The sequence below is a fragment of the Phasianus colchicus genome, chromosome 10 (genome assembly GCF_987193195.1).
Source record: "Phasianus colchicus chromosome 10, bPhaCol1.hap1.1, whole genome shotgun sequence".
Classification (NCBI taxonomy): domain Eukaryota; kingdom Metazoa; phylum Chordata; class Aves; order Galliformes; family Phasianidae; genus Phasianus; species Phasianus colchicus.
This window is the reverse complement of record NC_143445.1, coordinates 15,899,928-15,923,834: the sequence shown is the minus strand read 5'-3', so window position 1 is coordinate 15,923,834 and position 23,907 is coordinate 15,899,928. Positions and strand designations below refer to the sequence as shown.

The window sequence follows — 23,907 nt, the reverse complement described above, 5'->3', positions numbered from 1 at the left end:
GTTCCGTTCAGGCACCCACCGGGGCAGCCCCGCGAGGCCCCCGGGCGCCGCGGTCGCCATGGAGACGGGGTCGCGGTGAGCGCCGCGGCGGTGTGAGGGGCGGCGGGGCGGCGCTGCGGCTGGGGTAAGGCACGGGCAGGCCCGGCAGGGCCAGGAGAATATTCTCCAAAGAGAATAACTGCCTGTCACAGCAGCAGCGATGTCACAGCCGATCAATAAACGCTCCCTAAAGCTTTGTTCTAACAGAAGGGGGAGGCAGGGTTTTGTAAGGCGCCAAATGTTGGCCTGTTTTTCGGTAAAAGGGAAGATGATAGCTCCGGTTCGCGGCCCAGCTGCTGCCTCTGTGGCAGTTCAGAATCTCTTTTTGCCACTACATTTGTGAAACTGGAAGAGATGCGACATCCTCAGCTTTGGATTCGCTCGCTGGAATTGGTCGGAATAGCCTTGAGTAAGTGAGAGGAATGCTGCCACAAAATGCTGCCTGTGGAGCCTTTGGAGTTTAGCAGGCAGCAGGACCGGAGAAGTGTGTGTCCAGGAATCTCACACAGCAGGGGAGCTGCAGTCCCCAAAGGGACAGCAGGCCACGCCTCTTCTGTGGTTGTTTTCAAACATATTTCTTCATCTGTTTTTCTTTCCCCTTAAATCAGCAGGGAAAGAATGTCAGCCCAAGCTCTTGGGGGAAGCGGAGTCCCTCATATATACCTCTTTTTTATTAATAGAGCTTAATGAAGGAGTTCAGCAAAGCACCATCAGTAAGGTCAATGCCAGTGGCTGGATCGAGAGTGTGAGGCCTCACTCACTGCTTGTCATGTTCCTAAGTGCCCCAGACAGCGTTTTTCTTCTCACTTCCAAGTCAGCTAAGCCCGGGCAGGGCGAGCTGCTTTGGCACTGGCATCTGCTGACTGAGTCCACGGCTATAACAGGAGATACATGGGAGGTGCAAACCAGCAGGCTTTCGAGAAGCATTCCAGCTGTGAGTTGTCCTAACAGACATTAATATCTTGAATTAATTCTCTCCTGGACAGAAGTTATTTGTGAAATAGAGGAGCAGCAATTGCATCCTCCATTGTTTCCAAATAAGTCACTTTTTCCTATGAGAGCTGTGTTATTTTGTCTTTCAAGAATGCTGTCGTCATCATCTGTCAGAGCTCTCACAATAAATCTTTTTTTTTTCCCCACCATATTTTTAGCATTAGCCCTCTGCACGTATTATTCTTGTGTTATTTAAACTCAGAATGTACATTGTGGATTTCTTAAAAAGATTTTTTTAAAAGAATTTTATTAGTGCCTCTTAGCTAGAAAAATACATTTTCTGACTTCATGCAAAAGCAGAACTTGCATCTCTGTCATTAATTCTGAGTCTAAAAAGAAAGAGGAACTGACACTTGTAGTTTGTTACACAGATGATGAGTGATTTACATGGTATGCTTACAGATTCGACTGTTATATTCTGCAGGCCTAGAATGTGTTTATGCAAGGGTTTTACAGATGGCACAAATGCAGTTGTAGGTAGAGCAGCCAAACGAGGCCACCTCATCCTGCATTTTTTTCAGCCTGCCCTCCCAGATCTGCTGCAGGAGGGACCAGAACTTTGTTTTGTGAAAACTAAACATTCCCTCTGTCCCTGAATGCAGCCATTAGCAGAGCACGGCTTCTCTTATAAACAGTGTATGAAAAGCTATAAACAAAGCTAGGGAAGTATATAGAAGGCTGCAATCAAGGCTATTTCAGGTCTACCTTTAGTTTAAACTGCTGTTACTAACACCATGCTGTTTTTCTCATGGGCACCTCTTGTCTTTGTTCCTCTTAGCAAGAACACAGACTCTAAAGAAATGGAAAAACTCACTCGGCTGGAAGCTCTGCTGCTTACTGCTGTGCTGGAGAACTGTGCTGATCAGCTCGCAATCCTTGGGTACATCATGCCAGTTTCACACGAGGGCAAGACAGACACCAGCCATGTATGTGCCTCTTGCTCTTTAAGAAAATACCTCTCATTTTTCTTCTTGTCTTTTACATCTTCTATTAGCATTCTTTAAATAGCCACTCAGGTATTTTTTTCTGCAGAATGCTCCATGACCCTTCAGGGAAGAAGCAATAAAAGTGCACAGATGACCAGTTTTAATATCTGTACTGCAGCAGCACTGAGAAGCATTTGGCTAGGCTGTGCAAAGGACCCTGGTGACCTAAGATGAGGTTCTGCAGCTTAGTTTTAAAACCTCCATGGTTAGATGGCAAGTAAAGGATCATGGAAAAATAAACCATACATGTCTAAAGTCTTATATAAGTGCATAGCCATTTCTAAAATACTAAAGAATAGGCACTTTGAAAATACCCCAAATCAGGGTCATTCTGATACTCTGTAAGTGCATGCTGAGGCTCCTCTGGTCCCCACAGACAACAAATTAAGAAAGATGTCCCTTCAAAATGTATTAGTGACTACTCATTATTAATGTCTGTTATTAATTAGTTGATTTCTAATAGGCACCATAACTAAGTGGTTTTGGGGAGAGGTATAAAGTACAGAGAAGGCCTATGCTCAGGCAGTGGTTTATTGTTTTCTGCATGTATGGTGGCTGTTAAGAGTATGTGATAGACACAATAAATAAGGTGGGATCATCTTGAGGGGTAAATTGCTTTAAGTTCTGTTCTCCTATATTTAAGTGATACAGCAGGCTGTTTTCAAGTTAAAAAAAGAGTTTGAAATTTGCTTAACTCAAAACGAGAAAAAAAAAAGCGTGACCTGGATGAAAATAAAACCTGAGATCTAAGTTGTCAGACCTAATGCTATTCACTGTCTAATGTATCAATTAAGAATGCAAGAGGAAAGTAAATCAATAAATCATCAGCAGAAGCTGCTTGACAGTGAATTTAGGGCGTGAGCATTGCTTAGGCTGTGCGATAGAGGGCACTCCTCTCCTTAGAAGAGCACGGTGAGCCAGTCTCACCTGTTTGCCGAGGATGCTTCTCCCTCACAGATGTGGGTGTCAAAGCTCTGCTGTGCCAGCAGCAGGAACACACAGAAAGAGCAGATCTCGAGAATGGTGTGAGCTGTTCTCCTTCTCACAATCTGAGGTTGATAGACCTCCTAAAGGTACTTAGTTTTTCTCTTCAAACACAGAGACTCATTTTTACTAAGTAATTTCTTAAGACACAGTTTTCCCATAGAGTACAATCCTCAGTAGTGTTCTTAAAAATGCAAATACAGATCAAGGAGAAAACAGTTTAGAAAGCAGAAAATGGCTCTGGGGAAGTTACTTGTTAACTCTGGTGTTCTGTAATTCACTACTTGTCCCTATTCTCAGTTTACAGTTATCTGTTGTCACTGCATTTGTAGAAGTCCTGTGTTTGCAAAGCATCCTTCATGCTACTCGAGCTCTGTCAGTCCAAAAGATCTGGGGCATTTTCACTGATTGACATTTCATATACTGACATATTCAAGTGCTGGCATTTTTTAGAGCCTTAGTCACAGTGCTGCTTGTTCCTAAATCAGGGACTCTTGTAGACTGCTTCATGCAGTGCATTCCCCAGAGGAAGCAGCCTTTCTGTCTGCTAGATTTGGGGCAAAAGACCAGCAAAAGATAAACAGCTAAGGACTGCACGGATGGCACCACATGCAATTTACAGTCTCCTTGCTCTCCTGCAGTTCTTTGGCAATTATTAGTGCTTAATTTCTACTGTTTACAGATAATCCAGTTATAGCTTGTCTTGAGCTTTCCCAGACATTACAAACACCTATTACAGCATCCATAAAATCTACATGATATTAAAGCTATTTGTTTGCCTAGAATAGTTATTTCAGAAATACAGCCTTCACCATCAAACTATTTAAACCCCTTTTTCTTCCTCATAATTAACCACGTAATTTTCATAGGTCTCCGTATACTTTGCATGAAATTCATGTCATGTAAATTTAACTGTCCAAAAATTAAGCATGGAGTCACTCAGTCTCCTTCTGTACTCAGTGGTGAGTCATGCAGTCCAGGGGCTGCTTCCTCCCCTCCTGAGCTGTACGCTGCATTCAGGAGCATCAGCCTTTTGCAGTGCCCTGCACACTGTCCCCACTGACCAAGCAGGACCTCAGAACACAAACGGAGCCTTTCTCCATCAGGGCCTTCTTGGAATTACTGCTAGCATACACTGTTCCTGCTCTGACCTCTTGTTTTCACTCTGCCCTCTGTGCTGCGTTGGCACAAACATTTGTGTGGTTGTGCAGTGATCTGGACTGCTAAAAATATATTTATTTTTTCTTTTCTTGCTGGAAAATGTTTCCTGTCAGTGAGTTCTTTTTTCCATTTCACAAGCAGCCAGGGTGGGCAGTAGGCAGCTATGGACTAGAATGAGGCTGGAAGCCTCTGCATTAGTTGGCTCTGGTGGTACTGCTATTAAGTACTTAGTGACAGGCTAAGATCAGCTCTTGTTATAACAACTGCACTGTAAGCAAAGGCCTTGGTGACAGGCAGGGCTAAGACAAGCCGAGATAGGGAAAAGGCTGAGGAGAAACAGACTAACAAGCTTCCTGTACATAAAAGCTGCTGCAAAGAAGGAAGGAAGACTTTTTTTTTCTGTGTCTACAGAGACTGGGACAAGAAGTCAGTGGCTCAGTTGCTGAAGTTTCAGAAATAGCTTCCTTACAAGGGTGGCATGCTGGTACTGACTGGAGGGCATATAGTCTCCGTGGCTGGGGGTCTTTAAGAATGTATCAGTCAAACGTCTGAATCATCAGGTGAACTGACCTTCTGAGGCCTTTTCTAGTTCTGTCACTTTTGGCCTTTTGATCCCATCAGCTTCAATAAGCCTAAATTTGGTGCTCAAATCTAACCTAGATGAAAGTTTCTGCTATTCGGTTCTTTGTAGAATCATCAACTGTTCGTAGTATAGGTGGTTCTTGTTTATTATTAATTCTTCTTCCTCCCACATAAAGCTGCAGAGGGTCTGTTCTTACTGCTCAATGTGCAAGCAGGTTTCTCTTTTTTAGATCAACAGCCAGAAAATGAAAGAAATCACAGACACCCAGAATGTGCTGGACATTAAATATCAAGAGCTTACATCTGCAAGGCAAGGGAGGGGGGAAACTGTTACCTCGAAGTCTCTGAAAAGCATTGAACATAAGCAGCAGCTGGGGAATTCTGAGGATCCAAAAAGAGCCCATCATCTTTCCACAAGGGTCATGAAACCCAGTGTTCTGTCCGCAGATGATCTCAGAAAAATTCAGGCTGACAGGTGAGTGAATCACAAGTGTGATGCCTGTGGGAGATGCTCACAGCTGTGAAGTTCTCACTCTATCTTTGCAAAGCAAAATAAAGGCTTCCCACTCTCCCACTGCTGGTGTTACCCAGTCATGATCTAGAACGACTATTTCTAAAGAGAGCACTGGGGTCTGGCCTCAGAGACTATTTAGTTCTGACTCCTGCTTGCCTCTGAATGCCAAGTACTCACAATGAGCTTACTTTGTACGTGGCTGTGAAACATGACCCATTTGATAATGGCTGTTTGAGTAGAATTTATCCCAGGATGCAGTCAGTGCTGAGGTACTGGTGCAGGGAGTCAGGATCCCTGGCAGATATGAACTGTCAAGGCTGGGTCTGAGAGTTGTTTCATGAACTCAGTTATTCTGTAGGGCACATGGAACCTCTATGGCAGCTAGAACCATTCTCCTTTATAGAACAATCAATGTCTTTAAAAAATAAAACCAAAATAAGTTTTGGTTTTTTTTCCAAATCATTTTCATTTTTGCTCTAAATCAAGTGCCTTGATTTGCAGAAATACCAGCAGCCTTTGATTTAAAAGACAGACTGGGGAGCTGAGCATTCTGTACGCATTTTTCTACATCCTGGCTTCTGTCCACTAATGTTTTAACAAAGAGTTTCAAGAAAATCCTGACACAAATGAGGAAAATACAGCTGAAATATAAATACCATATGTACCATGAAATTCAACAACTTGGGCAAGCCCACATCTTTGTTAGGATTGTCTTAGGGCTGCACCAGGATGTTTTGGCATCCAGATGCCCCTCCGTAAACACATCTTTGTCCCCAAATCTCATCTTCCAAGATCCATCTAGCTGCCATTACTGCTGCAGCCTTTTTCCTGATGGCAGCACAAGCTGGCACAACATGGGTACATCTTCACCTCTTCACTATTTCCTGGAGTAACATTCAGACCACAATTTGAAGTTATAAACTTGGACCATCTTCCAGATACATAGTTTTGTAGAGCTGGAAGCAGCAAGTGCCATGGGAGAGGCACACTTGGGTTTGCTAAGTCATAAGAACAGAAATGGGATCTTGCATTTCCTTTTTTTTTTTTTTTTTTTTTTTTTTTTAAACAATAACTGATAAAGGTGGCAGACACTGTGGTATCAGTGTACACCTATAAATTACTGCTGTGTTCATTTTCTCTCTGGCAGGCAGTATGCAAGTGATGTAATTACAGCCACTATGAAGAAGATGGAGGAATCAGGAACATTTGATAGCCTAATAGAAGCTAATGGGAGAGAGAAGGCAAAGAAAAGCAACTTGAATGACATCCTCATCAGGTCAGAGTTGTGTTCTGTACTTTTCTGATTAGTGGTTTGGAGCCAAAGCCCATTTTTCCTCATTACACAATACAAAAGGAAAACAAAAACAAATCCTAAATCAAGATATGGAAAGGATTCTTTTTCAGCTTGAATTATCCTGAGTACTTCACAAATTGCATTTGCCCTTGGAGAGAGAAATAACTGATACTACTACTGATACTAATCTGACCTGGGAATTGCCTGAGCTTGGACCACACTGGACACCAGTGTCTGCATTAATGCAAATACTGCTCCATATCAATTAAAACATAATGTGATGTAGGACTTTTCTGACCTTCAACTCCTTGTCCCCAGAGGAAGCCAGAGTAGCAAATAATCTGTTCAAGCCAGGGTCAGCAACATACGGACATCAGGTTATACGATGCCCAGGAGGATCTGCTTTGACCCAAATGCTAATGTGCTCCCTTTTTCCAATGCAGGGCTAGCACAGATGGTGGCAGAGGCAATTGTCTTTTGAACACAAAAGCCACCTCTTCCAGCGTCTAAAACTAAGGGATTTATTGTTTCTCCAAGGAAGGGTCAGAAAGCAAAAAATAAAAGCAGCAGTTGATTGTGGAATCACTAGTCAACACTAGAGTTAGAAAGGGGCATACAACTTATCATCACTAAGGAAATAATCATTTTTATTCCATTTTATCAACCATATCTAAACACTGTGTTATCTGTTCTATTATACATTCCTTTTGTTGAATAAACTTGATCTGTATTTAAATATACCATATACTTGTCAGGTTTTGTGTCAATATACTAGTCTGAAAGCAGTCTGCAATAGGGCTGGGACTCCTTATCAGGAACTTCTGTAGTAGAGTTACCCAGCTAAGTACTCCAAAAATGAAATGCATGTTTGACTGTAAAGTGGGGACAGGGTACAAAGCTTCAGGCAGCAATTCTTCTTACTGGTTTTAGATCAAACGATAAGCATAAAAGCTTGGGAAAGCCCTCAAAGGAAAGTAAAATAATGAGACCTACAATATTATTGCATCCTTTTTGCTTTAAATTGTTAAACACCCCTGCAGGTTTTGGCTTGGTTCTTTAGGTTTCTTGTTCACTTTCCCTTTTATTCCCATCCTCCTTGCTCAATCCATACATCCCTTCTTTCAGGAGTTACTTACCAAGAAGTTACTAGCTTTGGTGAGATATCTCTCTGACCTGAAGATGTACTGCTTTCAACACTGAAGTTCAGAACAAAGAAATGAATGCCTTTTCTATTCCTCAAACACTGTAAGCAGCTGCAAGCTTTTACGCTGCACTGAAGCAGGGCAAACTTTTCACTTCTTTTAGTTCAGTTCTAACAAACTCACTGAGTGAGCAGGTTAATTGGGGCAGTGCTCAGCTAGGTGCAGCAATGTATAAGGAGTCTGAAAATTCTCTAGGTAAACAGCTCTTGTTTTTCTTGATATATTCAAATAACTGTATTCTCCCATTTTCCTTCAGGGAAGAGGAAGGAAAGAAAGAGATAAAGTCACTCCAGAAACAGCTGCAAGATGTCAAGAAAGAAACTGAAATAGAACTTCAGGTGAGATTACTTAACACTGGGCATCATGCCAGGGAAGTGTGTTAGCAAGCTTGCTCCTGCTGCCCAGGAACTAGCACTCAGATGAGAGGACACAGCATATGTAGCAATTTATCATTTAAGAATATAGAAGCAGAATAACTGCAACACAGATTTATAGTCTGAATATAGTTATTAATGAATTTAAGAATGCTGTTCAATGGTATTCAAGCAGAAACTCAAAGTGCTTATAACTGTGAAAGGCTCTGATGAAGTCAGAACATCTCAGAAACAGTGCTGTGCAAAAACACTGTAAAGCATGGACATAAGTGAGTGCTGCTACATCTGCAGCCAGGAAGAGATTAGCTGCAGACAGCAGGATCTAAGGTTCTGTCATACTTAATGATGCAGACATGACACCTGGCACAAAAGAAAGACTGACAGTGAGGGATTAAGAAAAAAAAGTGTCAGAACAGGCATAAGGACATGCCATTTTTCTACCTGCAGTTTTGCCAGGGGAAAATATCATAATTTTCATCTATTTCCTAGTCTTCCACATATAACAAAATCCCAAATACATAAGCCCTATGCAAAGGCAGATCAATGTTACTACACACACCCCATCAACTTTATTTGTATGGAAAGCTTCAGCCTTTCTGTCTGCAGCATGTGAATTGTCTGTGCATGCACAGTAGATCAGGGGCATTCTGGACACATCAGACGTGCTGCACAAGTGCAGATCAATTAAATGGCACATCCCTGGTCACTGTGATGCTTACCAGACAGCTCAGACCCGATGGTCATGCATGCTTAAAGAGGAAAAGCACACAGCACGGTGAAGAAACATGCAAGTTTATCCTGTTTTTGCTGAGGTGAGAAAAAGAGTGTGATGAAAAGCAAGCAAAAGAAAGTCAAGGTCAGAACTATACAAAGCTTGAAAGAAAGAAAGAATTTGGCACTTGGTTCATTACAGAGGAAGAGGTAAGCAAGGGCATCTGAAGAAAGACACTCTATCACTAAGAATTTTGTCCTTGGACAGAAGAGTGGCCAACAAGCCAATAAACATTTGGCTGCACAGAGGAATTTCAAGCTGCTGAAGTACGGTTTATAGAAGATGAAGGTTTTATGTTGGCAGCCTGGATGCATGTGTAGTGGAAGGTTTAATTGTAAATAACTGGATGGTTCTAAAAACAGGATGGATCTATTGACACTGGTAATATGTACAGCTATCTATGTGCACCAGAAGTCCAGAGGAAATATTAAAACAGAACAGCAGAGAAGAAAGCAGGAATGTACAAGATTGGAAAACTAACTTCCGTCAGCCCTCACGTACCAGCAGAGATCTTGGAAATGTGGAATGTACACTGGGAAATGTAGCAGGATGAAAAGAGCACTAGAAATAAACTGTGGACATAACAGAAAAGAGAAAGGAGTCACAGACAGATGTGGAAAGATAGCAAGTTAGGAGGAATACCAAGAAAGAACAGTTATGGAAACTGAAAGAGGAATGAGGGATGAAGTGCTCTTTTTTTTTTGGTGTGTGCTATTTTTCTCCCTACAGATTCAAACCCATCCTGGCACTGCACGGTCAGCCTTGGTGTTCATCCTGCCTTGCACCTCTCCTAGCTCTAACAGTCATACAAATGTGTGTAGGTCCCACGCTGAGGACATGCTCCTCTCTGTGTCCTTTTAGTACCTTCTGCTAATTTGATTCTTGCTTTTAATCTCATCAAATGGGATCTGCACCCATCTGGATTTTGGTTTTATGTTTCCAGCTTAAAAGTCTTTTCCTGGGCTTCCTTATAGCTTCAGCTTTGATAACAAATCAAAGACAAGACTACTTTCAAGTACTGCTTTCCTCCTGTGCCAAAAATAATGGTGTCTCACTCTGTCTCCTAAGGGAGAATAATTTCTATTTGCTTCATATGGGATTTTCCCATAGGCAATTTTACAGACACTTGCAGGATTTGTCACCTCGCCAACCAATTAGGAGCAGAAATACAGCTTGCTAATTTTGGAGTATTTTGAACAATAATAATACATAGGCCTGTAGACAAAAGCCTACAATGGTTGTCTCCAGTCCAGTGGCTGAGAACACAAAACCAAGCAAATCTCATCATGGAACCAGAAAAACGTGGTCTTTGCTTCATGCATGTTGCTAGTGTGTATTTTCAGCCTTGCTATTTTTTAATGAGATGCTAATTAAAGCTGTATTAGCTGGCTCAGCTCATTTTTCTTTCTAATAGAAAACAAATCAAATGCTAAATGTTTTCACTTATTTTGTTTCCTTTTGGAAAACACTGTTGTCTCGAAAGCTGCTGAGATGAACAGTCTGATTTTATGCTTACCCCTCCGTGTCACTTGGCTGCAGGAATTCTGTTTACTGCTACAGTGTTTATTTTCTAACATGCAGAAAAACATGCAGGTTTCTTGGAGCAGTGATGACCTGTACAGACTTTGAAAAATGTTGACACTGGATAAGATAATGTTTAGAAGAAAAACTTAAGAGATGTTACCTTTTAAATTCTTGCATTGCTATTCACTCAGACACTTTTTATGACCTGTAGGTTTTGTGGTAAACTCATACCCATACACTGCTCTGTGTTTACACTGGAGAAATGTACCAGACGACTACAGTGGAAGGCAGGAGGTCTGTGATGGTCCTGGGGCCAAGTCAGCCCCCAGAGCAGCTCAGCAGGATGCAGAGCTGCTGCAATAGAGCCATACCTGGACCCTTCAACGCCATCTAGTTCCTCTCCCCTGCAATGAAGATGGACATTACAAATCATCACATGGGGAGGCTGGGCGACCTGTCAGCCCTGTCGTCCTTTCAGCTGAAGCATCTCTGGGGGGGTGCAGCACAGGGGTGTTCTGGCAGCTGGGACAGACGTGTCTGTAGGGCTGTATGCTGTGCTTTCAGGGGCTGCAAGTCCTGTCTGCAGCAGGTGTGTAGATCTAAGCATATCTTCAGGCTTTGCAGGCTAAGGTTTTACAGCTGCCAGTGGAAAGTTCATCCACACTCTGTATGGAAGCAGGGAGGCAGGCAGCAGGGCACATTGCAGGCTCACCAGCTGCCAGCACATAGCTCCTGTTTGTTAATTTTGTAGCCAGCTGCATTTTAAGTGACTGCAAATGCTCATTGCTGTGGAAGAACAGAGAGATCTAGGGGGCACTTGCAGGAGATAAACAAAAGTAAGTAAAAATACAAAATATGCATACCTTCTCCAGCAAAGTACTGCTGCTTTTGCCACCAAACAACGTTTTTTGGTCAGAATTGTATGGTGCTGGCTAACAGCAGCAGACAGGCCTCTGAGCTGGTGTCTGTGAGCTGAGAGATCTGAGAGAACAGCTTGTTTGCCTGCTAGCAGAGCAGACTGGCTCGTAACAACTATTTCCTGGGTTTTGATCTTGCTCTCTGCCAGTTTTGTGATAGTTCTGGACACATGATTTATGATTTTACATTGCTAGTTTGGCACATTCAAAGCTGAAGTCATCTCAAATAAGCAGCCCAGAGGTTTACTGCATTAGCTGTGAAAGCTGTGTCCTGGTAGGGCCCTTTGCTGTGATAAACCAGAAATGAATTGATGTTAACTCTTTTTCCCAGTGCCTGCCCCTGAAGTTCAGGGCACAGCACAACCCACGGGTGGTTTCCATGGGCTGGGGGCAGCAGCTGCATTTGCTATGTGCAACCTAACACCCAACACACCCCAGCCCTGCAGCTCCAGGCCCATCAGCTGGGCTGCAGTAGCTGCCCACATGCCTGCAGCCGACTTTCCCTCCAAGTGAATGCATTTCTGTAAACACCCACAGGGTTTTGCATTTCGCTTCCCGTCTGCTTTGCATTGTGTAATCAAGCCCCCACACTCCCCATTTCTAATGAAGATGTTTTGTAACACCAAATCCAAACCACAAACATGCCATGCAACAAAGAAAACAGAGCAGACGGGCCCCCTTCCTGACTGAGGCCTGGGGCTCTGAAATCAAAAGTGGTTTTCCCTCCGTTTCATCAAAATAAGAAATAAAAAATAGTCTTTATGCTCTGCCCCACCTCCCTGAATTCTTTGTAGCCTACATCGAACCCTTCTTTTCTGACCTGTTTCCAGACCCTTCACAGATAGCACTTCAGCACTGACTTCAGCAGCTGAGCCTCAGGGCCACAAAACACTGGTGTTTTCCTTGAGCATCTCCTTGATCTCTCTGCCAGCCCTGCAATTTAGACATGCTTCCACCACAATACAGCAAGGCAGCCTAAGATAAATGCTTTGGTCACCTCCCACGTCTGCTGAGTAGGAACACAACTGCTCCCAGCACCCACCAAATTTCACATCAAGGAAAATAAAAGCCATTACCGGAAACCTTAATGGGGCATGAACAGGTCATGTCTGTAGCTGTCTGCAGTCATATGATGATACGGCTGTAAAAAAAGATCTGATCTTGGAAATCTTCAAAATATTTTGAACTCATGACTTTGAAAACCACCAAACAGCATCAGCCAAGGCCTCTAATTTTCAGAAGCCTTATAAATACACTTTACTCTTCCTAACTATGTCCTACAAGGGGTGCAGAGGAAGGATTTTCCTTTTAGCTGTTCCAAACTCTTCTTATAAGGAAACCTTTCCAAATGAGTCATGCTGCAAAAAGCTTTTAAACATAGCAGTACTGAGCTGGCTTCTTCCTGTGGCATTTTTCCATGTTTACACTGTTAAGGAACGCAAGGGTGCTTCAGAGACAAGATATGTGGGCTTCAAACTACATACATGCCAGCACTTTGGTATTTCATCTTCAGCTGCAAGGTTTGGCTGCTGAGCATCAAACCCATCACAGCGTGGCAGGAAAGCAAAGAGAAAGGCTGTAATGAAACAACTGGGAGCTAGATCAGAGGCATTACGGCTGGTCTTGCATAACTGCACAGGAGACTTTGATGACCTTTTTAACTCACAGTGCAGTTCTACATTTTACAGGAGGTTCATCCAAGTTGCAGGCCTAGATTTAATGAACTTTTAATTGCTATTCAAAGAAATTGATTAAAAAGGAGTAAACAAACTCACAGTCCCGAATCAAGCAAATGCACTTCCTGAGCATGCACACAGAGCTGACAAATGGGGTGCACTGACCCAGCAGTCTTGTCTGTGGAGTTGCTGCTGGAGACAGAGCTGTTCCAGAAAAGCTCAGGTCCATGCAAAACAAGGTGTGGAGAGAGGCTGGGAGCTCAGAACCAGCTCTCCTTGGCAATCCTTGCTCTGACTGAATGCTCTTATAAAAAAATGACACCATCTACTTGATAAGATTTCAAGAAAGAACCAGTGAAACATATGAGTGAGTTGAGATTTACATTTTTATCTGCTCCTAATGCTGTGTTTATACAGTTGCTGCAGAACTAGGGAAAAAAACAAAACAAAACAAAATAGCAAAGTCCAAATTCAAGGAACAAAGTATACTTGAGGAAACAAAACTTCAGCATATGTGAGGCTGAGGTATTACTCTCCTGTTACAGGCACTCACTCACTTAGACTAATCCAAGGGTTTAGCAAAGCCTGACCTCAGTGGCTGAAATTACTGGACCGTTCTCATGCTTCTTTTGCTTACTGTCTCCTCCCCTAGAACCGAGATAAAGTGATTCTCTACCTCAAAAATGAGCTTCAACAGATGGAAGCCAAAGCAGCCATGGAGCACCGCTACATGAAGAAAAGCACAGACCTCCAGGTGCACCAAGTGCAGAAGAAGTGCAGCAATGCAGAGAACAGACTGAACAAGGAAATTGAGGTAAACCATTCCCCTGAGCCCTTACTGAAAAGCATCTCCAACTGCAAGGAAAAAGTGAACTCAGCAGATTGTGTGTAGGTGAGGAGAGAAGGACTCAGCACTATGCTGGGAACAATCCTTGCTTAGCAAGATCTTCCTCTCGTAGGGTTCTGGCACTGCCTCTGCTTTCTTTCTGGTGCCCCACTGTTACATCACGTCATCCTTTTTCTCTAAAACCACAAGCATCCTTGTCCCTTGGAATTACAGCTGAAGCATGGTGAGCTGCACCATGCAGGCAGCATTTCTTCAGATCTGTGGGAATGGGATGGAGAATGAACCCTTTTTATTGAAAAAAACCAATCACTGAAGAAATGGAAAAAATAACTCACCAGAGCCACTGTCTGTCCTTTGCACAGCGAGGTGGCTGTCCTGGGTGCTGCTTACCTGGAGGAATGCTTAATCAGAGGGTTTAGATGATGACAGGATGTTGTCTGCTCCTGGAACCGTCACATGGATGCAATACTTTCTGTATCAGGTCCCAAACAGGAAACATGAGGCGAAGGAATTTGGTTCCTTTAAAGGTGATTTCAAGCTAAATGGATTTGTTCTAAAATATATTCTTTCCTATTCATTTTAATGCTGAAAGTTCATGCTCCACTTGCATTTGAGAACTGCCCAGCAACAGGAGAACTGGTAAGTGCCACAGCAGGAAGCAGAATCGTGAAGCCATTCCTCTTCCCTTGCATTACGTGAACTGTGAACATTTCATGCAGTTATTTGCTGGCCGTGCTGTGAGAAGCTGCCCGAGTCCTCCCTCCATCCCCTGATGCCCAGGCTGCTCTCATCACCATCACAACACAGATGTTTGAATGCATCAGGAAAGCCAACCATCATGCATGTTGTGCACACGTATTTGGACCAACATTATCTAACATTTTTCTGTCTGCGTTGATCATAGGATTTGAAGAGGAAAACTGATGAGGAGATCCGAGTGCACATGGAGATTGAAAATTTCCTCAGGCATTACTACAAGGTCTGTGTGACTTTTCCTGTTAATGCTTAAACTGGCACCCGATAAACATTACATTGATTAGTTTCTAAAGAAAACCAATTATTGCTCCATCAAACTCACCAAGTTCCTGATGGTTGCTGGTTGGATTACTACTTCCCCTCAAGCCCTAATTAACCCAGCTGTCCCATATTTGTGATTTGGTACATTTGGATACGTTGCCTTAAAATTACTGTTCATAGTGACTGGCATTGTTTACTCCAGAGTTACAGGTTTTCCTTCCCTCAGCTGCATTCAACTAATAGGGATTTTGTTTAAACCATCTCTGGCAGTAGCTGGGATTTCCAGCAACTCAGTGAGGAGTGCGCCAAGTTAGGGTGTCCATTTTGCACACCCAAGTGGGAACATTAAGAAAGAAAGGTCAGAAACTGCCAGCCTAATTATGCCTTTTCTTAATCTAAGGATGAACCAGGCTTGGATAATTGCTAACTCATGATTATTGTACCTGACTTGAGCAGCAAACAACCACAACTGTCCCTCTGCTGTTGATGCAAAGGTTCAGAGCTTTCCCATGATCAACAGCAGAGCTCATAACAGTGAATACCATTGGTGAGCATCTCACAAACCGTATGACCAGAAGAAAACCTGTACTATTGCAGGGTACCCATCATCACTGCCTGTTTGTAATTTAAGAAAAGAGTACAGAATTTTTAACAAAGTGCAAAAAAAATGCTGCGTCTTCAGAGCAGTTAAATTGTGATCTCTATATCCCAGAACCACAGTTTGATCACTGCTTCAAAGTGAGGGGACTTCCTGAGTACAAACCTCTCTGCACTCAGACAGCAGCAGGTGGCTTTGCAGTGGCCCACACAGATGACCATGCCCTCCATCTCCCTTGTACGTCCAGCTGTGATGCTGTCACAAGATTGATGCTTTTCCTCAGATTATTTTTCCATTCAAGCAGTGATGGCTGTTGCTATGGTGAAGTTAGTCATGAATGGGAGGAAGTGTGGTGGTTCCAGAAACACCTGCCATCCTATTAATGAGTGAAACAAAGCCAAGTTCACAACCTGAGAAAGCACAAACTGCTCTCCCTTGGGATCTTATTGCTAGTGCACTAAGTTTAACCCAGAATGTGACCAGAGTCACGTGCAGGATAAAAGCTCTCACACTATGAAATACTGTCTCCTAAACTCCTTTTCCTGTGCACACACATGAAGAATGGCTTCTGGTTGTCATTCACTTCACCAGGATTGTGCACAGATGTAACCCCCAGTGCACCGCCATTCTTCATGCACCTCTGAAAGCCCAATCTAGTCTGTCTTCATACCCAGTCCAGTGCTGCTGCCCCCATGGTGGTCCCCAGCAAGTTATCATTACTCCTAGTGTTGTGATCCTTTCAGGGTTAGGTGAGAAGGAAACACAAACCCTGCAGATTTGATGGGATTCTTACCACCATCCTGAGAGCAGGCATATCGCAGCAGTAAACCTTTCCCCTGCCACTCTTTGTACCCTGCTAAGCCCCACTCTGTCCCATTGCAGAAGGTGGAAGAGAAGCTGGAATACTGGGTGGACAAGCATGAAAATGACACGGACGCTAAAGATAAAGAACTCAACGCCCTAAAAGAATCAAAGGCAAAGAACCTGGAAATGCTGCAGAGATTTGCCAGTGAGGTAAGGCAGCAGCAGCAGCTCAGTGCTCACCCATGCAAAACTGCATCCTACCTTTTTCGTTCCGTCAACTGCAGTACTCTGATTGCAGGTACACAGGCAGGGTGGAGCAGGCAGCACAGAGCAAAGTGTCTAGAAAAAGGGGGAGCTAGAAAAAATTCAGTTGTAGGCATTCCTTATTGTCACTGGTCTGAGAAGCTGAGACTGAGTTAGATGTTCCCCTGCTTGTGGGCTCCATTTTCATTCTGTATGCTGTCATCTCAATGTCCCAAGTGTTTTCACTCATCATCTGCTACCTATCCTGGGGGAACATGGATCCTTCCTACCAACATCTGTTGCCTGAGACCCCATCAGATAGCCATTTTACAGCACAGGATCAGAAGGTTTATTACACACAGGCCATGAGCAGTTTCACTTTGGCAGCAGCTCTCAGTGCCTTAGGACTGGTGGTGGTAATGAGCAACATTTGCCATCTGGATTCAGGGAAGATCAAATAAAGGAGGTGGGGGAGGAAGGTCTGTGTTTACCCATTACCCGTGGGCTGCCACAGGGCTCCCGGTGCTCCCTGGATGTGTTTTTCATGTGACTGCTGAACTCTTGTGCCACTCTGCAGTGCTGGACATTTGAGGAAACCATCATCGCTGACCGGGCACAAAAAGAGGCTGAAAGACGAAAACGAGAGCAGGATGCCCTGGAGCTGAAGAGCATCCTGAAGGTAAAGGGGAGCAAAGCTGAGACAGTGCTGTTCCACCAGCAGCTTGGAGTTAATTATTTGCACCCCAGGTATTGTTCAAGCAGAAAATGGCCTGAGAATGTTGGCTGGTGTGAGGTGGCACAAGCGAGGGACAGATTCATAGAATCACAGAATGGTCAGGGTTCAAAAGGACCATAATGATCACCTTATTTCAGTCCCCCTGCCATGGGCAGGGTCACCAACCACTAGACCAGGCTGACCAGAGCCACATCCAGCCAGATTAAACTTGTCTCTTTTCCTGGGGCAAAGACAAAGGCAGCAGCTATCTGCAGAAGGGTTAAGAAGGGAACAAAAGACAAAAAGCCAGTCTCTTCAGATGATCTGGGGCTGTGCTCATTACAGCAGCCCCTCTGCATGGGTGACACAGGAATGGAGTCACAGAGCTGCTCCCTTCCTCTTGCCACCAGCAACAGATGCCCTTGGCTCACATGGACGTAGGCTGCTACAGCATGGGCCAGAGGTTCCCTCCTGCAGCTGGGGAGCTCAGGAGATGCTCCTGTCATTTTCCTGTACCAGTGCTCCCCCTGAGATCTCTCTCTCCTGCTTCCAGCTGCAGGCATGGTGGAAAGGTACAATGGTCCGCAGAAACCTTGGTCCCTATCAGAACCTCCGGAAGGCTCAAGAGAAGATTCTGTTAAATGTGAAAGGCAAAAAGGAAAAACCTGCAGCAAAGAAAAAGACGCGCTAAGAAATGTGGCCAGTACTCCAGGGCTGCTGCTGGGTAAGGCACTGCTGTGTCCAGCAGCACAAAATAAACCATGGAATAGAACTCAGGCTATTCTAGAGAACGGAGTTCATGATGTACAGTTAAGGTGAAGCTCCTGTAACTTAAGACCCTGAACAGTCTTTGTATAGTAAAAACAGTTTCCTCAGTAGAAACGGAAACTGCATTAAAGCAACGAGAAACATGATATCCTCTGAAGTATTTTATACAGCTAACGAGTAATTCTGCTAACGGCTCAGTAACTCACCAGCATGAGATGCTCTGCCCTGAGAACCTCCTCCGCAGTCCCCCAAAGCACGCTGTTGCTGAAGCAATGGGGTTTGCTGTGGCTCCGGCGGCTCTGAGTGGGGCAGGAAGCCAGGTCACCCACATCTGGGCTCAGGCAGTGCTCGCCCTGGTGTCAGTGGCAGCATTAGGTCGAGCCGGGGGAAAAATGCTGACGGTTTGCAGTGTAAACATGAGGGCAGTCAAAGCACGCAGGTTTCCATTCCCACAGTACTGCAGAGTGTCAGCACATAGACAGAATAGCTCTAAATGCCCTCCTACAGAGGGAAGCAGCCATGGAAAAAAGACAGCTGATGTGCCACAGCCATACCCACCATCCTGTCTGCAACACCCGTGCAGGGAGACCAGGCAGCAGGCAGGGTGCAACGTCCTGCTTTAATTAATTGAAAGGGCAGCCCTTTCTCTGACACTACTGTCAGCCACATACAGTGTGCAAAGCAAAATCAGCCCTGGGGCTGAGCTGGCTGGTTTCTAACAATTATACAGAGAAGAGAGCTCAAAGCATACAAACCAAGCTGTGCTTTTTGTGACCGTCCTCTGCTGGCCCTATCCAAACATCCTCGTGTTCAGGCTAACCTGTGCCAAAAGCTCTGAAGTTCAAGTAGGATGACTGAGATCACGAGCAAAGAGCCTTTGGCTCAGGACTCCGTCTGAAGGGAAGGCAGGCACCAGCCCCTGGCTGCTGGGCTGAGCTGACTGTCAAGGGAGTGCTGACATTTCAGATGCTTTAGACAAACTCTAAGTTGAAGTATGGATATTACTACTGGAGCACTGCTGGTTAAACCAGAATGCACTCCTATTCCTGGTACTAAGGAAAAAGTATAGAATGGAAAAGTATAGAATGGAAGGATGGTCTCTCTCTGGTTTATGCTAAATTCTAGGCACACTTCAGTAATGCAATCAAACAGCTGAAATCTGAAGCACAACATTGGCTTGTGTCTTCACCTGCTGCTCAGCAAACAAAATGTAATGTAAATCATAAAAATCAACCTCAGCCTCTGCTGGGCTCCCCTGCAGCCCAGTTCACAATTTCAGGGTAACAGAGCAGCTCTTGGGGTTCTTTAAGGGCCCAGAGCTGCAGAGAATGAGGCAGTAGGAAGTTAACACTGCACCAAATCATGAAATAATTCAAAACTTCAATTTCACTGCCCAATCTCTCCAACAGAAATCAAACACCCAAACCCACAAACTGCATGGATGCAGCAAAGCCTGCTTCCAAAATCAGCGAGCTCTATGCCTGCATGTAACGAGGAGGGGATACCTTTTCTTCAAAAATAATTTAAAAATATTCAGAGCAACAGTAGAACCACGTTTGCTATGCCAGCATTGAGGGCTGCAGAAACCTCGAGTCTGGCCACTGGGTGATACAGGCCTGTAAGGTTTTTCAACCTGCCCCAGCCCACACAAACTCACGCCCTCCTGGAACAGCACACTCACTCTTGCCTGTGCTCTGTTCATGCTGCCATCCATTCAGCTCCTTCAGGCTTCTCCGCTGTGTTTGCTGTCTCAGTCACTGCTCTCCTGGTGAGTCTCACGGGGCTCGGTGAGGAATCAGAGCCGACTGCAGTTCTGTGGAGCTGCTGAATGGGCAGCTGAGTGCACACAGCCTGCGTGCAGCATGGCTACGAACTGCAGAGTGAACCCAAGACAGGATGAGGTGAGGAGGTGGAAGGTGAATACACACCTGACACAGAGGATGGGACACCCATTCACACAACAAAAATGGCAGGCGGAATAGTTCATGTAAGTCTTAAAACTTTATTTCAAATTACCCATGGTTTCCTTTTATATTATTAATGTGCTAGAAGTTCACACTACTGGCAGAATACAGGCAATTTAAAATAAAGTGTACAATATCCAAACATATTTATATTTAACAGACATAGAAATTATGGAATGTATTTACAGACGTACAGCATGGGATGAAGCCTTAAAATCCTTTATTAATTACACGTTTACACTGCTTTCAGAAATAACAAAATTAGATTGCTTTGTAAAACATCACGATATCTATACAAAAGGATTTTTTAATGTCTAAATTCACTTTAGAAGACCTCTGTTCCTAAAACACTTTTTTTTTTTTAGTTTTCCAAAGGAACATTTATAGTCATAGAAGGATAAAAAGAACCATTTGCCACTGTGTCACAACTGAAAACGGCAGAGGAGTTCTCAGTGATGTGAAAAGTTCTCTGTGGTTTATTTCAGCCAGGTCACCAAAGTCCCCTCCTTCACAAGGGGAAGAATCAAATCCCCGCTGTTCTGACCTCATCATGTCAATGCTATGAGGGACCCCTCAGTGCCAGTGCCACTCGATTTTGGATGGGTAACATTGTGGAGCCCCAAACTCAGTGCTCACCATCGTTTGAGGAAGGATGGTGACACAACAGAGCTGGTGGATGAGCACCAGCAAAACACAAAGCGCCCCGATGGATTCCTCCCACATCCTCCAACACAAAAGCCCCAGAAAGGAAAGGTAATTGCCTCTTAACACAAAATAGAATTTTATACACAACAAAATTGCACATAAACACACTAAAAAATCCCATTTAGCCTGCAAAACAGAACTGTTTTTTGGTATAACACATTAAATAAACCATGCGATGAAACTTTAGGCTTGGATTTTTGTCCTAAACATCTGGTCAACACTTAGTATCTGCCAGCATGGACACACAATGCCATGCAGGTGAACCTAACGTGGCCACAAACATCTGAAATGCCGGAGCGAGCTGCTGCTTGTGACATCGGGGTGATGCATGGGACGTGCACCTGCCCAGCCACACTGACACTGCTTTCCTGTGGGCTCAGCTGCCACGTGTGTGTGCTGCCTATAACCCAGAGTGGCTGTCCTAACCAGACAACAAACACGGCCATTTCTAGCAGCTCAGACCCCCCACCTCCCAACCCATTAATTCCTATGAACTCATATTAATGAAATGTCAAACTTCCACCAACCTGAATACTGTTAAGTTTCACTGTCTGTAAGTGCTGGAAGCTGGACTAAAGCAAACAACACCCCACAGCTCCATAGGCTATGAGTGCTAGTAAGAAGTGACATGCTCCCATATGATCCAAATGTTAAAACTAATCCTAAATCCTAATGTTAAAACTAATATCAATTCAGTGTCCTCCTCTTTCTAAGTGCATGAGAGACACAAGAAACATCTGTGCTATGCTGCAATGTTTGCTGTGAGTGGCAGAACCTTCCATCCAACAAACTGCAGCAGTAACTCCTGACACTTACGTAACCCTTCAAGAATTCCTAACAATCCCTGCAAGTGGAATTATGTGAAACATAAAACCTACTTGGGAGGAAAGCCTGCACGGAGCTGCTCTCTTCCCCTACACATTGCAACTTATTGGCATTTTCATTTCTTGCAGAACTCAGAGCAACGCGCTAGTTGGACTGAAAAGGTTTCTCCTTTCAGCTGTGCAGTTTTAAATCCCTTTCATGTGTTCTTTGTGAGCTGCAACACAATCAGCCAATGCCAATAAGGAGCAACTGGAATTGTTGTGTGAAACAGCGATACAGCAGCCATCACGGAGGGTCCTGATGCTCATACATGGAGCAAACAGACTGGAAACAAAGCTGCAAATCAAAAGGGGAAAAAATCCAGCTAAGAGCAGTCTTTACCAGTGACCCTGTGGCACGTTCACTGCAGCGAGAATGGCTTTTAGCTCACCATTCCTCACTCCTCCTCCTTCCTTTATACCTATAAAATACTCTTGATGTATTCTGCTTCCAATAAGCCTCTGAGGCACGATGCTGGTCTCAGACCCCATGCAACCCATGTTAGTGGCAAGCTGTTCTGGGATGCTTCAGCTGGATCAGAACTAGCAAAAGAACTGGATGGGTGGAGAACTGCATTTTCCAAGTTCCTTCTTAGGGGGAAAAAAAAAAAAAAAGATGTAATTGATCTGATAGAGAGCTTGGCCTTGTTGCTGGCACAAGAGCACAGAGAGCTACCCATCTGTGCTTTGCACACTAACTTCCAAGAGTAATTCAAAATTCACCTGCTGCCTCTCCTGTTCCTGTATACTGAACTTCCATTTTTATGTTAAAGAAAGAGGAAGAAAGTAATGGCAGTTGTGTAAAACCAGTGCATCCCTCTATATGAACACCCACAATAGAACCTTCCATCCAACAAACTGCAGCAGTAACTCCTGACAATTACATAACCCTATAAACAAAGGTTTAAAGCCCTGCCAAGCCCACAGATAGAAGCCACCTTTTGTAAAACTTTGCTTTGACAACATGCAGCCCACCTGTGGAAATTCGGTCCTTGTGTTCCTAAAATGATGCACTTCTCAGCAGTGGTGACACTCAGCATGTCTGCACCTGGTGCTCCAGCCCCCACCAAACGTATGACCTGGGCATGGCTTCCTATTGACTTGCATGGCAGGCTGTACCTCAATGCACTGCAGTGAAATGCAGATGTGATTCTTGGCAGCCATGTGACAAAACCACCCAGTAACCAAATGCATCACACAGGGCTCGAAGGGGAGGTGAGAGGAGGTGGGAGCCCCCTGATCTTGCACAGGTTTTCACAGAGATGCCTTGAAGCCCAAACAGAACACAAATCCAGCAAAAATGCTACCATTACTCAGTCAATTCAAACAGTTCTGGTTTAGCATCTTTTACCAAGATGTTTCTTGTGGAGAAAACATGCAGTATTTTTTCCTCTGGGTGGGGAGAGGGAAACCCCTTTTATTTTTCCTACATATGGTCAGTAATGAGGATATGCCAACACAGGTGACAGCTGCATAAGGACTGACCCCGGTATGAAACACTGTACTGGTTAAGATTGTGCTGCAATTCTTTTAAAAATATATATATTTATAAAATGGAAAGAGCTGCTGTTCTCACCAGGCAAAGAAACTCACTCTGAACCCCATGGAGAAGGAATGACGTCTCATTCCCCTCCTGCCCACTGCAGCAACCACCTTTTTTTTCTTCTTTTTTTAATTAAAGAAATGAATTCCTATAGGAACAGCTTTCCAAACTGTACACCAATGTCCTCCACCTACAAGGTCAGTTTCTACAGCCGGCTCCAACAGCCCCTGGAACTCCCTGCCCTCCTCACCACCATCAGTAAGGGGCAAAATTATCGCTAATCAAAACATTATTGAAAACTGTGGTGATCTCCAAAAAAAATGGAGAAAACGAAGCAAAACATTCCTGTCAGGAATCACGGAAACTCGTTTCCTTAGAACAGAGCTCTGTGTGTTTGGATGCACTGCACGGGCAGTAAAGTCTTGACGTCCTTCTGCTTAGCCAAGGTAACCCAAAAGTCCCGGAGGTCTTTACACAGCAGACAAGTGGTGAAGCTGCTGCTGCTTTGGGGGTGCCAGCTCCAGCAGCGCCTGCACAGTCACAGCTACCTGTGTCAAACCCTTCTCTTCTAAAATATGGAGAGGCAAACATAATTGCTCCTGAATGGGGAACAAAACAAAGACAAAAACAAAATGGATGAAAAACACTCAACCGAAAAGGAAACTGAAAAATGAAACGTTACAGACAGCACACACACAGGTATGAAATGAAACTTCTGCTTGTAAATAACAACTGTGTACACGTCTACTCCTGGGCTGATGGACACTTTCACTCAGCAGCCACTACACAGAACAAATGATGAGAATTTGAAGGACTGTGGGA

The 23,907-nt window shown here is 44.1% G+C and overlaps 2 protein-coding genes and 1 long non-coding RNA gene across 8 annotated transcripts in view; 1 reads left to right on the top strand and 2 right to left on the bottom strand.

The window, feature by feature from the left end:
- Window positions 1–20: 20 nt before the first annotated feature.
- Window positions 21–20,425, top strand: DRC9 (dynein regulatory complex subunit 9). Of its 4 annotated transcripts, none has more exons than XM_031603476.2 (11): window positions 21–124; window positions 1,811–1,958; window positions 4,976–5,220; window positions 6,407–6,535; window positions 8,012–8,093; window positions 13,671–13,832; window positions 14,770–14,844; window positions 16,363–16,494; window positions 17,105–17,206; window positions 17,796–17,966; window positions 20,340–20,425. In XM_031603476.2, exons 2-10 carry the CDS (start codon window positions 1,833–1,835, stop codon window positions 17,931–17,933), a joined length of 1,191 nt encoding a protein of 396 aa, XP_031459336.2. In that variant the 5' UTR covers window positions 21–124; window positions 1,811–1,832; the 3' UTR covers window positions 17,934–17,966; window positions 20,340–20,425. The 4 variants fall into 4 exon arrangements, with proteins under 4 accessions (XP_031459336.2, XP_031459333.2, XP_031459334.2 ...); XM_031603474.2 differs by lacking the exon at window positions 20,340–20,425 and adding an exon at window positions 720–973 and having other exon boundaries at window positions 41–124; window positions 17,796–18,176; XM_031603473.2 differs by lacking the exon at window positions 20,340–20,425 and having other exon boundaries at window positions 17,796–18,176.
- LOC149916630 (uncharacterized) lies at window positions 13,773–19,685 on the bottom strand. 2 transcript variants are annotated; one of them, XR_016469678.1, is made up of 4 exons: window positions 18,217–19,685; window positions 16,546–17,153; window positions 15,646–15,856; window positions 13,776–14,565 (listed from the first exon to the last, which is right to left on the bottom strand). It is a non-coding gene; the product is annotated as an uncharacterized LOC149916630 (long non-coding RNA). The 2 variants fall into 2 exon arrangements; XR_016469677.1 differs by lacking the exon at window positions 18,217–19,685 and having other exon boundaries at window positions 13,773–14,565; window positions 16,546–17,137.
- LRCH3 (leucine rich repeats and calponin homology domain containing 3) overlaps window positions 19,993–23,907 on the bottom strand; it is a 52,409-nt gene continuing 48,494 nt past the window's right edge. For both annotated transcript variants that reach the window (XM_090147451.1, XM_031603466.2), the window contains one exon: window positions 19,993–23,684. In XM_090147451.1, the coding sequence (XP_090003577.1) occupies window positions 23,556–23,684 (129 nt within the window). In that variant the 3' untranslated portion in view covers window positions 19,993–23,555. The remainder of the gene's footprint in view (window positions 23,685–23,907) is intronic.